The sequence below is a fragment of the Sturnus vulgaris genome, chromosome 1 (genome assembly GCF_052056855.1).
Source record: "Sturnus vulgaris isolate bStuVul1 chromosome 1, bStuVul1.hap1, whole genome shotgun sequence".
In the NCBI taxonomy this organism is placed as follows: domain Eukaryota; kingdom Metazoa; phylum Chordata; class Aves; order Passeriformes; family Sturnidae; genus Sturnus; species Sturnus vulgaris.
In genome coordinates, this window is record NC_142243.1 from 98,856,041 (window position 1) to 98,872,206 (window position 16,166).

At 35.3% G+C, this 16,166-nt stretch overlaps 1 protein-coding gene across 1 annotated transcript in view; it reads right to left on the reverse strand.

Annotated features, from left to right (window-relative positions):
* Window positions 1-16,166, reverse strand: part of ZNF407 (zinc finger protein 407) — a 335,481-nt gene that overhangs the window by 82,201 nt on the left and 237,114 nt on the right. Inside the window, exon 8 of the mRNA XM_014870927.2 lies at window positions 15,606-15,784. Within this exon, the coding sequence (XP_014726413.2) occupies window positions 15,606-15,784 (179 nt within the window). The remainder of the gene's footprint in view (window positions 1-15,605; window positions 15,785-16,166) is intronic.

A 16,166-nucleotide genomic window follows, 5' to 3' on the forward strand; every position in this document is an offset into this window, starting at 1 on the left:
CTGCTAATATTCCATACAAACCTACTTCTATAAGCTCTGTGCATGTCTATATGCATTTTAGTAGACTAATTTTCAGCACTTCAATAAGTATTCTTCTATTTTCTTGTAAACCTTCCTGATGTATCAATAGAACTATCAGTTATGAAAAGATTGATATCAAGAGCCATCTAAATGAAAAATAGAATAAAAATGCAAACTATGGATGCATTTAGAAGAACCAAAGCTTCACAAGATTTTCCTCTCCCTAGCTGATGTAGGCAAACCAACAGATTGTCTTTCTGTCAGGCAAACCCTGATGGAGATAAATGTAAAGGCTGAAGTGCATGCCTAATTTTTACACACAAGCTGAAACCAGACCACGGATTTATGCTTCAAGGCAACCAGATTTCTCCTTGTGTACTCTTACAAACTGCTGTTGCACTCAGTCCATCTTGTTTAAATGCCTTTAAAGCCGCACACAGGCTCTGCCCCCTCCTCCACTCCTACTAATTATATACTTTTTGTTTGAAGAAGCAAGCCCTTTATTGCTCATAATTTTAGCTATCACTTGCTTGGGCACCTTCTACAGATCAATAGCACATAGTTAAGTGGATGAAAAGGCTAAATGTGATTGTCATTTGCAATTCAAGGTTGCGTGTTCCCCCACACACCCCCAACACCTTAAACTTCTAAGCGCTGTGCTTGGATTTCATTTTAAAACACTAAATTCCTGTTGCAGGTATACAGTAGCTGTACATTCAAAACCTTTTGTCTTAAATTAAATATCTGTCATTTTTTTAAGGCCAGAATACTGGCATAGGTTATAATAAAAACTAGCAACCAACCTGCAATTTTACAGATTCCATTGCTGGTGGCCATACATCTTTGATGGCAAAACTACATTGGTTGTAGCGCCATAAAATCAATAAATATTAACCTTTTCTGACACTTTCTGCACGGATGCTTTATCAGTCGCTGTCAGGTGATAGAACAGTCAGTGATGTACTGTATTTTTCGGCTCAGAACCCATACCAAACTAAGAAATCAATGCAGATTAACAAGCCTTTAAATACAAAAATTGGCAATGAAATTTTGGTTCTATACAATAAAAATTAAACCAAATCACAATACTGCAGGACCATAAATCTATCACAAATATTTCTAAAAAAGTGTGAAATATAAATATAGTATTTCTATGGAAAATTAATCACAATAATGAAATGAAATTAAATCAGTTTTATATTTAATGAATAACCAGTGTCCTAAACTAGGACACTGACTTAACTATTACAGCTTATAAAATTAAAATTGCACCCAATAATACAAATCCTGTATGTCAGTATTGTTTAGAAACTCAGAGCTCTTGCCTTGCTGAGATACACTAATAACAGTTCAATAGACTTAGAACTCAATTTCTAAACAATGCAAGCAAAAAAATAAAAGTTTACTGGAAAATGAAAATACACTATTTAAGTTATCTCCCACCTCATATAACTGTAACAATAACCATGTTTAGACCTAAGCATCTTAGAAGCCCAAGGCCTTTAATTATTGGAAAACATCTTGCTCTGTACAATCCATACTGTAGCAGGGTACAGACTGAAAATGTGGATTGGTTCTATTTCTCCCTGTCCTAAACACTGCAATTTCTTCTGTATAACACTGTACTTGTTTACCAGGGCATTAGAAATTATGTTTACTTATATATAATTCATGTTAATTTTTTATTAAATATGAGCCAGTCAGATAGCATGGCCTTTCCAAACACTTCAGGCGTCTTAAAAACTACCACAGATCTTGAAAGCTTAGGATATGTTTTATTACTTCTTCAAATATGGAATCTGATAAATTTTTGAACAACAGTGGCTATATGGGCCTATTTATAGTCAGAAAATCCTGAAAAATAATGACTATAATTTGGCTCTATTCATCCTATATTGCCAAAGCCTATTAGAACTTCTCTGTAGTTTTAAAATCTATTACCAAGTTTCTTTATAACAATGCAGATGGAGCATTGGTGTATGGGCAACAACTACCTTATTTTCAAAGTAAGAGATAGTACCTGAAACATCAAAGTAAATTAGCAAAATCTATGGAAAATACAGACATTAATGTTCCACCAAATTTTAGATGTATATATGCTCAGTAAAGTCAGTAGTAGGTACACAACAGTATTTGGAGAAACAGGGAACTGCTTTGGAAAATGCAATATAATGCTATGGTATGCAAATGTAACAAATTCAAATGCAATAAAAGCATTTTAAACTGAAGTACAACTTTAAATTTCCCGTTTCTTTCTACAAAATCTGCAATTCTATATTAGCCAAGAAAGAGACCTACTTCTGCCAATCAGCATCAGGAGCAATCAAATTGCAAATTCTACAATGATTTCTTTAAAAAAAACACTGGCAAAAATAACTTTAATCAGCTCAGTTTATCTGTTAATGCTAATATTGAAAAAAATCTCCATTTATTTTGAAAATCATCTGTAAGAAAAGAAAGAAAGAAAGAAAGAAAGAAAAAGAAAAGCTGTGAATTTAAGAAAAGACAAAGTCTAGAAGTTGATAAAATTTAAAAATATTTTTTAAAAATATTCTGCCTAAAATTCTCTCATGTCACAATGTGGACATCACATTAAAGCTTACTTCTGCATGGCAGAATCACCCCAGAAAGATGGCACTGACATTGGAAAGTGGATGATCTTTAGACTAGGAGCCACTTGTGCACCTGCACAGCCACCTTTTGAAACCCACTTCATATCGGAGTCTTATTTACCTCACATAAAAGCATCCCCCCAAAATCAATCCTTTTTTTCCCATTTTTGGTGACAAAGTGGCAACAAAATCGAAGTACTTTCAGAATAAGGCGTTCTGGTGTCTCCATCAAAGTGTCATTTGCTCTCTCTGTTTTTCCAAGATCCTCAGGAGCCTTACACTGGTTATGCTAAGTTATAACCTTTTACTCTGTGTCCCTGAGTACTCGGCCAATATCCCAAACCCGACCATATCTTTGGTGTTGACTGTTGCAATTGGTGTTGACTGTTGCATACCAGTCATCAGATACGACAATGCCTTTATTTATCCAAAATGCTCTATTTTTAATTTTAGAATGATTGCCTTTTATAATTTTAAAATTGATATCTCAACACATTACAAGAAATATATGCAATCAGTTGGTCACTTCCATAGCTCAAAGGTTTGCAGGAAACAGCACATGCAACAAAATCTCCCCCACAGCTTGATATGTACTACAATTAGGGCAGTGCTGAATTACAGATAACTGAGATTTCATTATTTTCATATGCTGATAAACCTCTAACTTCACATTTCAGGATTTTTGTTTGAGTGGATAGAAGCAAACACAAGTAGCTCAGCAAATTTTACTGACATTTTTGAATTTGCTCAGAGGAAGGTAGACTAGAAAAGAAAGGGTCAACAGCAATTAATAGAACACTGAATACTATTGTAACAGTAAGGATTTGTAGATAAATCCTTACCAGACGAGGCTAACTTGAGTTGACTAGAAGCAGCTTTATCCCACGGGCACTTTGTGGTGGTGACATGCACTAATATGTGAGGACTCCAAATGTTTCACCACGGCTTTTTCTTTCTAATTTTACATTACTCAAACATTCCAGGAACTACTAAAACTATTTTACTGAGTGTACAATTGGTTGTTTAATAACTTCAAATTCTTGAAATAGAGTTCCAAATTTTGGATACATATGTCAAATCCAAAATCAACGTTACATTAAAAATGTTTGCCTAAAACCTTTTGATGTATCTTGAGATAACTTGATAATCAGTTTTGACTTTCTTTGCTATCAATGGATGATTTAATTTTATGTTTCCTCTAGATACTATTACTTCAAAGTAGGTAAATTCTTTTAAATCTCCTAAAACCTATTTTCTGAGAACTGTTATCTGCTATTAGTTCCCAGACTGAATAAGAAGTACCATTTTGGCAAAGTATAAAAGAAGTAGGAGCACAGTTTAGCATGTAGTATGGTAGTTATCTTAATGCCTTCTTTGTAAGTACATTATACACTGTAATCCCAAACACTTACAGAGCAACCCACTCTTAACTACAGGACAACTACCAATAAAAACCTATTCCATCAACAAATATCCAAGTTTCTGAAATGCTATTTAAGCAGGGATTGTGACGATTAGTAACTGATCTTCTTTAAATACCAGAGAAGTCATTCTAAGTATATGGCAGAAACCTGTCCAGCAACTCTGCTTTTGGATGTCAGGTACTTTCTCTATTTCCCAAGGAACTGGAATTACACCCACTTAAACCAGCAGTACCTTTCATCCAGACTTGCGGAATCTGAACCACTGATCTGAATTGTCTGAAGCCCAGAGCTTTTATTAATGCCCAGGTTCCTATGCAATTTATATGAAAATTGCACTCACTTTAAGGTCTCTTTTTACTATCAGAGAAAATTATATGAAAATCATATTGTAATGACTCAGAGAATGAAAACATCTGTATTAAATCTGCAGTGGTTACTTAAGTACAAACCATTTCTTTGATGTTAGATATTGATGAGCACATACTCATTCCAATAAATGCAAGACATGCATAAAATATCCTAAATTCAGAAGACGTACTAAGAAAAAGGGGTTCCCCACTAACTGGCCAGCTGGGAGTTAAGAGATATGATATCTGTCTCCATGGCTTTTTGACATGATACAAGAATTATAGATAGCTGACATGAAATGTATTTATATGAGATATAGTTTCATATTATGCTCTTATATGTTCACCAAGAAAGTGAAGCAATCTTTCTTCTGTGAGACTTCTACCTATCTTCATTTCCTTTAGTGCAAACAGTTATAGACAAGCTCCTCTCTGAACTGATAATTTTTTAGAGGTCATTCAGCCCATAATTTCAGGTCCTAGTCACTATCCTGATGGTCCTTCTTAGGAAATTGGACCCAGTGGGAACGTTTTTTCCTTCTGCTTAGTCTATGGGTCAGCATTTTCCTTCCCTTGTACTTCTTAATTCCCTTAAGTGGCAATTATTTAAGGTAGAGTTAGAGAAGGTGCAATCTACATTCATCCAATAAAACCTAAATATTAAAAAGGACAGAAAAATCCAGCATGGTTACTAAGGATATATGGGAGAGCATTTAGCATTTGAAAGGTACCAAAGATCTGGTAAATGAAAAGATGGAAAAAATTATGAAGAACTATTGGAAGTAAAATAGAAATTAGAAGTACAAAAGAACACGAGTATCAGACAGACAAGGCATCCTACTTACAAAGGTCAAGACTCAAGATGCCATGTCAAGAAATTAATGGAAAGTCAGTGCAGCACAGATTGGATTAATGAAAGCAAACAAAAAGGAAGTCCAGAAGAAATTTTAAAAATCAGCAAGGAATTGCAATGATTTGTGATTCATTGGAGCAATTATTGCTGAGGGCTCTTCTCTTCACTTATGACCCAAAGTAGTTAAGCACTGAGCACACAACTAACACTGTGATTCAATCTCCCATATCTATGTTCTGGCTTTGCTCAGATATTTAATTAATTTACTTCACAGTAGCTGGTATGTGCTGAATTTGAGCTGGAAACAGTGTCATAGGGGTGATTTTGCTAGCCCTGAGCAGTGTTTGCACAAAGTCAAAGACTTTTCTTGTTCCCCACCCCACCAGTGAGGAGGCTGGGGGTACACAAGAAGTTGGGAGGGGACACAGCCGGAACAGCTGACCCCACTGACCAAAGGGACATTCCATAACATAGGGCATCATTTTCAGCATGTAAAGAGGAGGGGAAAAGAAGCAAGGGGGATGATGTTTGGAGTACTGGCATCTGTCTTCCCAAGCCACCATCACATGCCATGTTCCTGTAGGTAACACCAGCCAGCCCATGCAATGTGATGAATTAATTCCTTGTGATTGCTTTACCTAATAAACTGCATTTATCTCAGCCTAGGAGCTTTCTCACTTTTACCCTTCTGATTCCCATCATCCCTCCACTGTTGGGAATAAATGATTGGGGCATGGCACTTAGTTGGTAGCTGTAAACCTTGGCAATGTCAGCACTTTTCTGATTCTGAAATTATTTGCTATTACTTGTGCAGTAATGAAACTATGCCTAAAAAGCAAGTAATTTTGTGTAACTTACAAAAAAAAAATCTAAAACTCAGACAAAGACTTGCAAGCAGATTTACAAATACTAATCTTTAAGCTATTTATAGAGAATAACTTCAGTGCAGGTTGGTGGGATGCTAGTAACATCTCACAGGAAGAAAAAGCGTAAAGTATCCTTTAAAATAATGCACAGCCACAGGGAAAGCCACCAAGAGGTGGTGGCATTATGTAGGCAAAATACACCCTGTTATGGTTATTTAAAATATAGTTCCCATAGGTCTTCAAAATACTGTTAGTTCAGCTCTACAAGTGATGAAATAATTAGTTCATAATGGAGATAGCAGAGTTGAGAAATTTATTTATAGCTATTTATTATTTATATTTTCATTGCAATTAAATTTTTAAAAATATTTATAGCACAGACTAGGAATATATAATTATTTTCAATACAGTTTAAATATATAAGTTATTAAATAAGTTTTGTCTACCATATATATTAAAAATTTACCACACATTTTAAATCAAAATTTTCATTCTTCAAGTTGCATCTTATCTTTATTTTATATTTACATTAAAGAAAATAAAAAGATAAGATCTTTATATTTCTTAGAACTTCAGCATAACTTCCCTGGATGATAGACTAAGAGATCTACTCTTAAAAGAGTATAATAGGAAAGCAATTTAAATGTTCAGAGTACAGGACAATCTCCACATAAAAATATCCTTAATTATTCCTAGGCACTACACATCTTCATTTTTTATTCCTCCTGTAAGATTATTATCTTTCATTTCGTTTGTTCAAAATTTTTTCTTGATGACCTTGATATCCCAGTTTTTCGTGGGATATCTAGGTGGGATTTTCTCCAAATTTTAATGTGTTGATATTCCAATACTAGTATTTTATTATTTACATTTGCCACATACTATTATGTATATATATATCTTCTAGCACAATTAAATATTTTTGCCTTTCTAGATGGCTGTCAAGTCTTAAGAGCTTTCTTCTACTTCTGCACTTAAATATTTCAGCCTTGCTTTAAAAGTTTTATGTTAGGATAGCCTATTTTTAGCTCCAAATAGGCAATAATGTGGCTCGTTCTTCATGAAGGATATTTTATCCATTAATATAATGAAATAGTATCTTGGAGTAAGATTACCTTCTTTTCATCGGTGAACCTGACATCCTTGAAGAGGCACCAGTTTTTATGGACACCAGCAGGGATCCAGCATGGGCAAGGCAAGGAATTTGCAAGTCAGATGCCCATGCAAGGGTGCTTTGAGGGCAAATACAAGGTGGGCATTAAGGGTTCAACAAAAATTCAGTCCTGAGGAGGGTTTGACTATCATCCACTGTGGCACAGCTCCCTTGCAGGCCAGCCAAATGGTGCCCAACTTTGGAAACTAGAATGCCATAGAGAGGAACAATGGGAGAGGAGGCACACACCAACACCCAAATTAAGTATTTAGATATGGGCAAAGAGATTCATCTGCTCAGGAGGAATAGCTCACACCACAAAAATTAGTTGCCCTGCTACAAACTAGGATAATTCTCAGAAAAGGAACAATGATGACTGTTTGGAGGACCGTGGACAGAAATGCACTGAAAGAAAGCAAGATTGTGACTGCATGGTTTTGGTGCTGTACACAATATGGAAATCCCTGTGCAAGGGCCCTGCAGCTTATGGCACACAACAGGATACCTGTTATACCTCCACTGAGCAGAGGTATTAAGAGTTGCTCCAGACTTTAGTCTAGGCACTATTTTCCTCTTCCTTTAAAACTTTATTCTGAACGTTTTTTCTTTAGTGAGACTGATTGGCTTTCATTCTTACCTGAGAACACCATTCACTTAAAGGTTGTAACTAATATTAATAGTGGTGGGTTTTGAATATTAGATTATGTAAGGTTTGCATCAAAATATTTCAACACCTCCTTTCATGTCACTCAGCAGGAATATATGCTGATTGTTCAGGAAAAGCAACTAAGAAACTATGAAAGGAGTCTCTGTGCTCTTCAACAGCAGCAGAAAAAGCTATATCCTAGGGAAAAAAAAAAGACAAAGTACTTTCATGGACTCAAATTTTTTTTCTATTTCACTTGCTACCTGGAAAGAACCAACTCTGATGTCATGACCACCCAGATAAAAATACTGGCTATAGAAGCTCTGCTTCCATACAAAGCCTTCTAATAAATGACAGTTCTAAAAAAAAAATTACTTCTTTTTTTTTAAACATAGATTAATCTTTCCTGAAACACAATAATACATAATCTACATATGTTAAAAAGAACGTAGCTTTCTCCTTTACAAACAGAAAATCATTTATACTAGGTTTTTATTTCAAGCACACACTAAAATTATTATTCTTCACAAAAGAGGAAAGGGAGTGTCTGCCAATCAACATGACACGCTATTGAAAGACTGGTACTAATAGCTATGACAAGAGCAAACCTGTTTGAAGCAGAGCTGCTGCTGCCTTTTTCTTTTTTTAAAGTATACCAGCCATCAAAAAAAATGTTTTATCTGACTAGAAACCCAAGCAATATTCTGCTGCAGTAACAGCTTGCACCTGATTTGCCTATATCTAGCAATGACAATTTTAATATTCTTTCAAATGACAGCATTTAAAGTATTTTATTTAAACAGTGATAAAGACTAAGAACATTAACTATTAAAAAAATAAGTTACATACGCTTGCAAACAAAACTGTGTATCTATTCTTTGGCGGTTTTACATCAGGTATGAATTACAAGTTTGCATAAATACTCAACTGACTTGTATTTCCATTGCTTCATTGATAAATAGCATTTACTGATTTTATATTTTTATAGTTTGATAAATTGAGAGAGTGTAAGAGCAAACAGGCTTTTATTACTACATTTTTCCTATTTTTTTAACTCTAAATTTCTACCAAAGAATCAAAAGACGCAAAAGGAAGGAGTAGCAAAAAAATATTTAGAAGTAGAAAAGTGCCAGGACACTAGTATAATTGCTGTATTATCAGGTTCTGTGTGTCCAATTCACATTCTGAATAAGTCTGCAGTTTCCACTTGGTAATACAGTTATACCTTGATAAAATCACATAATAGATCACACCATAACTTTTAGCAATCAATTTTTTCTCTTAATAATTTGATAAATGTAGCTGTCAAGTGGGATAAAGATCACAATTTTATTTGGGATTAACTATTTGAACTTTCAGAATTCCATTCATGAATATTGCAACTGTTACAACTGATAGGATCACAATTTTGTCCCTTGTTGATGATGCAATCATGCTGCATGTTGCTGGTACAGCCCTGTTTCTCAAAAGCTAAAGAAACTGAAAGCGAAATCTGTGGAAAGCACAGCCTTCTGAAAAGTGTACATAAAGTCTGCAAAAATAATTTTCAAACATACATAAAAGAGGAGACAATAACACAGTAAGGGAACTGCCAGGAAAAAGAGTAGAATTTTATATGTATTCTTCAAGCATATTAAGTAAATAAATAAATGTATGTTACAATTTATTTTATCAAGCATTTAATGACATTCCAGAAACAAACAGTTTAAGTGAGTGTATTTCCACTTCAGGCTCAAACAGACTAAGAATTTAGCACTGATGATGGGAATGTTGCCTCTCTTGGAAAGAACACTTTGGGGGACTTACCTGTCTCCTTGGCTATTCCACTGCTATCAAACCACCCAAACACTTTTGATTCACAAACACTGCCCTTACCAGGAGGCTGTATATTAACACTGTTTGAAGATTTAAGAGCAGAGAGGACCATTAGATAATAGTCTGAGTTCTGGTATATCAAAGCCCGTTTACGTTTTGCAGTGAACCCAGCAACCTTGGACCCTCCTAAAACCTATTTTCCAGAAAGACATCCAGTCTTCTCAAGGCTCAAAGGAACAGAACAAGAATAATTTCTTTTGCTAGTTGCTGCCAGAGCTCAATTGACCTCATATTTAAGTGTTTGCACCTTGTTTCTCATTTCAATTTGTCTGACTACGCTTTCAGTAACTGATTTTTCTTAGGCTTTTCTCAGCTAGCCTAAGAGTAGCTCATGTCTGATATTTTCTCCCTGTGAAGCAACTCATACACTATAATCAAGTACCTATCTATCATTTGGTCATGAATTATGTAACTCTTCATGAACACTAAGCGTTCAATCACCACGTAGGCAGCCAACTGCCAAAACACAATCGTCACGATCTTTGTTTTGTGAATGCCCAACCCCAGAGGCACCTATAATTTTCACAGAGGCACAGGCACACAAAGCTGTACTTTCAAGCATTCCCCAAAACATGTCTGTGCAGAGTGGGGAAGCAGCTCACACTTTTAGTTCTGCCAAATCCATAGGAGTAAGTGATCCTCCACTCCTACTCATGGGACTATGGGTAGTAGACTCTCTCACCACACACTGGAAAATGTGAGTGCTTTGCAAGCATAGTATCACTGTCACATTAAAAAAAACTAAACAACCTTACCAAAGAGTACAATGAATTGAGCTGACTTCACTGATTTCTTTTTTTTTTTTTTAATGACTTCCAAAAAGTATTTGGCATGATTGCTAATTCTAAATTAACCATCACCAAATTTTCTGTTCAGTGCCTTAAGCAGTTCCCTAATCACACAGTTGACTGTCGTGAAGCCATTTTCCAGCAAGAGCTTTGTGACTCAAACTATGGAAGCATTGCACATATTTTGCATATGAGGAAACTTGTATGAAAAGCAGGACCATTACATCTTTTGCTCAGTGAAAAAAAAAATGGGTTATTCTGATTTCTAGGGCTGCATTCATTCTTGGAAATAATCTCCAATTTTTACAGTGCAGCATGGAAATAATGATATGAAAAAAAACCCCTCAGTATCACTGCATAACTTTCAACACTATCACAAAACCAATAAGGAGAAAACTGCTTCCCTTCTCTCTGAAAAACTTTTTGCTTATGACCAGTTTAGTTTTGTTTATGACCAGTTTAGTATCCACAGAAGGCTGGTATAGCACACTGTGAGATGACATGAACTCTGCAGCTATTGGAATAATGGAGATATTCAGGCATAGATATTACACTGGTTGGACAAAAATAATGCATCATAATAGAATCACGATGTTTGTAAGACAAGAGCTCCTAAATGATGAACATTTAGTGCAAACTGAAATTATCACCACCAAGTGATGCTGCTCCAAAGCAGACAAAGCACCAACAAAGAAAACTGGAATACTGATCCCTTCCAAGATCTACCACAGGTACTGGGCTCTTCTCCTGTCCCACTTGACAAAGTATTCAGGTTCAGTTCAACTCGATATTGCAATGTAGCATCAGTTAGAAGAAAAAAAAATGAAGAATTTTGGAAATTTAATGAACACAAGAATCAAAAGAGTTCTTCACCTTGCTTTGAGACTCACAATTCAGAAGTCCATAGTAGGAAACTCAGGGTTTTTTTAAAATCAAATAATCTAATTTCTTGAAAAATCACTAAAATTATAGTCACCAACATGATATGACAATTTGCTCATCTATCGCATTCATTTTCCATTTGTAATGACATACATTCAGATTTGCCCATGGATAAGAAGAATGTACATAAACAGCTTCCACTAGAATCAAATTTCTACCACTTAAACATTACCTGCAAGATTCCTGAGCTTGCTAGTAAGCCCAATTCTGTTCTTAGAACAGTTGTAAGATCTATCAGTATCTTAAACGTGGTTTTAAAAAGAAAATAAATTCACATTGTGGATAACGGATAACAGTCTCTGGATTCCTGGCTTTTTTTCCAACAAAATTTCAATTTTAACACGGACCTTGAGAAAATGGGTCAGAGAATATCAAGAAAGAGGCACCAAGCTCCTACAGAACAATACACAGACATTTTAAAAAACAGATTTGATGATTCGTATAAAAATTAAGGTTAAATGCATAAACTGGTATTTGAAGTGTGGCCTAGCAAATTCAATTCACAATTTTATGGGCACTGCATATATCTTTGTTGGCTTGTGTGCATTAAAGGCCTGCTGTTCAAATGTAGTGAATTTTAAAAGTTAAAGACAAAAGTATAATCCAGACACTTATTGTTTTAAAATATGTAAGATTTATATGGACTATAGTTGTATTGTTAAATTACTCCCTCTATGACAGAGGGAACCTACAGCAAAAGGAGGAAATTAAGTCTGAAGACTTTTTTTTTTGGTATTTCTATATACCAGTTTAGAACAGAATTACAATTGCAGTACAGTAATTACAATTACAGTATCATTCTCACAAATGTAAAAGCCAACTTCTTTTGCCTTCCATGTTCCACAACATCTCCCTTAGAAATGCAGCTTCCTCAACCTCCTTACTACCATTGACCCCATAAAGCAGTATAGTAGCTGCCAAAGAAAGCGAAATATAAACTAATATTAGAGCATTATATTATTGTAGCAGGGCATCTCACCGCCCACAAGAGCTTATCTTTTGTTTGTTAACCAGCCAGATAAACATGACAAGCTGTCTTACAGTGAATTATTTTGGCACCATGGGGTTAACATCTCCCAACTGCCAATAAATGTCTTACTGATGGAAGCATGATCTGGAAAGATAAGCCGGATTTTTGACAGACAGATAATCGCTTTACAACCTGTAAGAGCCACACCAAACTTCCACAAAGCAGAAATCTTCTACGCATTTCCCTGGAGATGTGTTCAGTTTCTCCCATGAGAAGAGACACCTGCTTTGTGGCTACTCCCCAGGGATTAAGTGAAGGAACGTGCACATTACCATGGTTTCAGTGGTAAGTTAGTTTTGACTCCTAAGCAATAATATTTTTTTTCTATCTATCTCTAATATAGGTATCTTGATATTGTGCATTTTTCTGTTATGCTCTAATCTACTAGCAGTACTTTTTAGTTTTATACTCTGTAGTAAGTGATTCTGATTAAGATCTTTCATCTACTATCTCTTATCTGTTTCATAAATAATTTATTTTATAAATAGATCTGACTTGCCATCATTAGAACTTGCAGGCCACAGTGATTCCTTGAACTTAAACTGTTGCCAAAATCTGAGGCTAAGGCTGGTCTGAAGCTTCAACTCTTCCCACAACAATTATAAAGAGCATTAAATTTAAATTAGAAATCCAACTGTCAATCTTAATTTTACAGATTAGAAACAGACTTGATTTTAGTCCCAGTCACATCCTAAAGGTACCCCACAGCTCCACTCTTGATGGGCTGTGGTGAAGGAGTTTCTGCCTGTCTTGCAAAGTGGCTGGAGTCAGTGTCTGTCTCTTTGCCAGCGAGGAGGCTTATTCTATTTCTATCTGCTCAAAGAAGCAAAAGGGCTGGCTTTCCTGTTACAAAGCAATATTAGAACATAAAAGACAGACAAATATGTTTAAGTTAAAAGAAAAAAAAATCAATCTTGTATGACACTTTCATACTCCTATCCTCCTAAGGGGTTCTATGTCATGTTGTAGATTCTCTGTGGGTGCAGCCAATGACCAATAAGTCATCAGTAACTGTGAACCAGACACAGAACAAATCTTATTTTTATAAGGGATGTTAGCCAGGGCACAGGAGTTGTCCTTCATCCCTCTAAAAATCTTCTCTAAAACCTTTAACTCTCAGATGTCCAGCGGTCAGAAATGGATTGAAAAGAAGAAAAGAGACTTCCTTTAATTTAACTATGGTATGAACACACAATTATCACCCAGGTTCCTCTTTAATAGTGTTTCTTTTTGAAAGGAAAACACAATATCATCCTTTTAGTAATGGGATTACGCAAACAATGTTTCAAGACTTGTTGTATACCAGTTCTAGGCCAGTCTTTCAATAATCAGGTGACAATCTGTTCCTGCTAGTCCTAATATACGTGCACACTACCCTGTTCAGTGCAAGGGGATTTCTGCAGTATAAGAGTAAACGTACAGAAAATAAATATCATTAGGAAACAACACACTGATGACTGTTTTCCTGTGCTACCAAGACAAGCAAGTTGAAGAGTTTTAACCATGTCATGCTGCAATGAACAATTAATTTATCCAGATATAGTCTTGAACTAATAATGGGAAAATGTACATAAAATGTTTGTAATTTTGGAATGTTAGTGATTCTATCACCGTTACAACTCTCTGTTATATCTGTCTATTGAAAGCATTTATTTTTTCTTATTAAGTGGGATTATTGTAGTAAAAACCCAACACGGTCTGGATTTAAGCTCTGAGCTGAATATTCATTTGCTTTAGTGAGAACTATGGTGAAATGTGATCAGTTTTCTGACCTATTTTGAAATTGGTATTCTGCCAACTGGCATTTTGTTTGCACATCCAGATATTATCCACCATATGCTGACATGACATGATGATTGGTTCCAAAATGAAGTGGAATACTTGGCAAATAGAAATATATGGTACAAATAATACACTGCCTCTAGTCAGGAAAGCAAGCAGTCATTTTAAGAAGACTAAGAGGTTTTAAAATAACTACAGTGTACATACTGCACAAGGCTGCACGAAAACTCTCCAGGTTTTGCTTATTTACAGGTATGAGGGTATCAAAAACTATGAAATTAATTCCTTACACAAGATTCAAATCTGACACCGGAGTACTAATAGTAGTAATTCAATGGAAGATTAATTTGCATCTTAGGGAGACTTTGGCCCACAAAGCTTCTTCCTCCTCTGGATTCCCCAACTCTTTCTTCTCACCATCTGTTCTTTTTTCCCACTGCTCTGACTTGTCTTTCCACCCAGTGATGTCTAAGTTATCTGCCTCTTCTGCATTAAGATCGCATTTCATTCAAGCTCCACAATAATTTTGTATTATTTCTCCTAAGCTTCTACCATTGAACTCTATTTTTCTCCTAACTTGATTGTTCCATTAATCTTCTGCCTAACAGTCTGAACAGTAGAATCTATTAAAAAACCCCCACCAATGTAAATCCAAATAAAAACCCAAAAAACTTGTTCCTAAACAGGAAACACCCCATCTCTTTTCTTTTAATTCCTGTTTCCAAAGCAATGGTTTTGTTTTGCATTCTTCCAGTGACTTCCATGTGTGTGCTCTCTAACACAAAGCCTAAAAACATACATCTAAGTTGTCGGTTCAGCTCTGCTGTTCTATATTTTAATGAGGAACAGTCTACTTTTTTGTAATGAAATCTAAGATTTTTTAAAGCAGTACATTAATTTGCCACTGTATTGCCTATGGAATTCTGTTTTTCTGTTCTTGGGGGAATAGGCAGAGGGATTTAATAAAAATGTTAAAAAATATTTCTGCCTAAAAGTCCAGTTAGATTTCAAAATCTAAAGGCATTTAAATAGCATGCACTTCTGATGTTTATTTATTGAACTGCAAGATTTGCTTGTGTAACATGAATAGATTTCAGTGCTTAATGCATAATCTTCAACCCTGGAAAACTTGAAGAGGACTAAGCCCATTCTAAAACCACAATCTTCTTCAGAATAAATGATAATAATGTCTTGTTTTGTTGTTACAATCATTTAAGCAAGTGCATTTAGAAAAGAATTTGTAAGCAAAGGGAGGAAGGACCTTACCAGCATGCAAGTATGCCAGATCAGGATTTTCAATGTCTGGGTGTAGTTCTTTCAAGTGGTTACGAAACTCCACAGGAATATTTGTGCCATAGTCACACCTAGGACAGTTATACATTTTTACTCCTTCATGCTTTCCCGTATGCAAGATGTGTTTACGGATATTTTCTGCACAATTAGACCTAAACAGCAATGAAAAAAAGAAAAAAGAAATATATTTATTTGCTACCAGTGATTCAAATAAAACCCAGTGTTATAACAGAAAATCAGTAGTCATCACTCATTTTTCATTATCTGTAGAATTTTTTTGCATCCTCTTAGGTTTTGCATAAATGTGGTCCTTTGCACAAAAGCTCCCATAGCTGTTTCAGGTTAACTGTACATCACATCTGAACCAGAATGATTGATTTGTTACATTTACAGAATTTCTATTTTTCTCATAGTAGTCAGTGATGGACCAAAATTAAGCAAAAGTCTTTACTTAGCAAAACTGAAATACACAAATGCCTATAATACTCCCAGTGGAGCTCACATGAGCCTTTCCTACACAGTTCCTAAATTCAA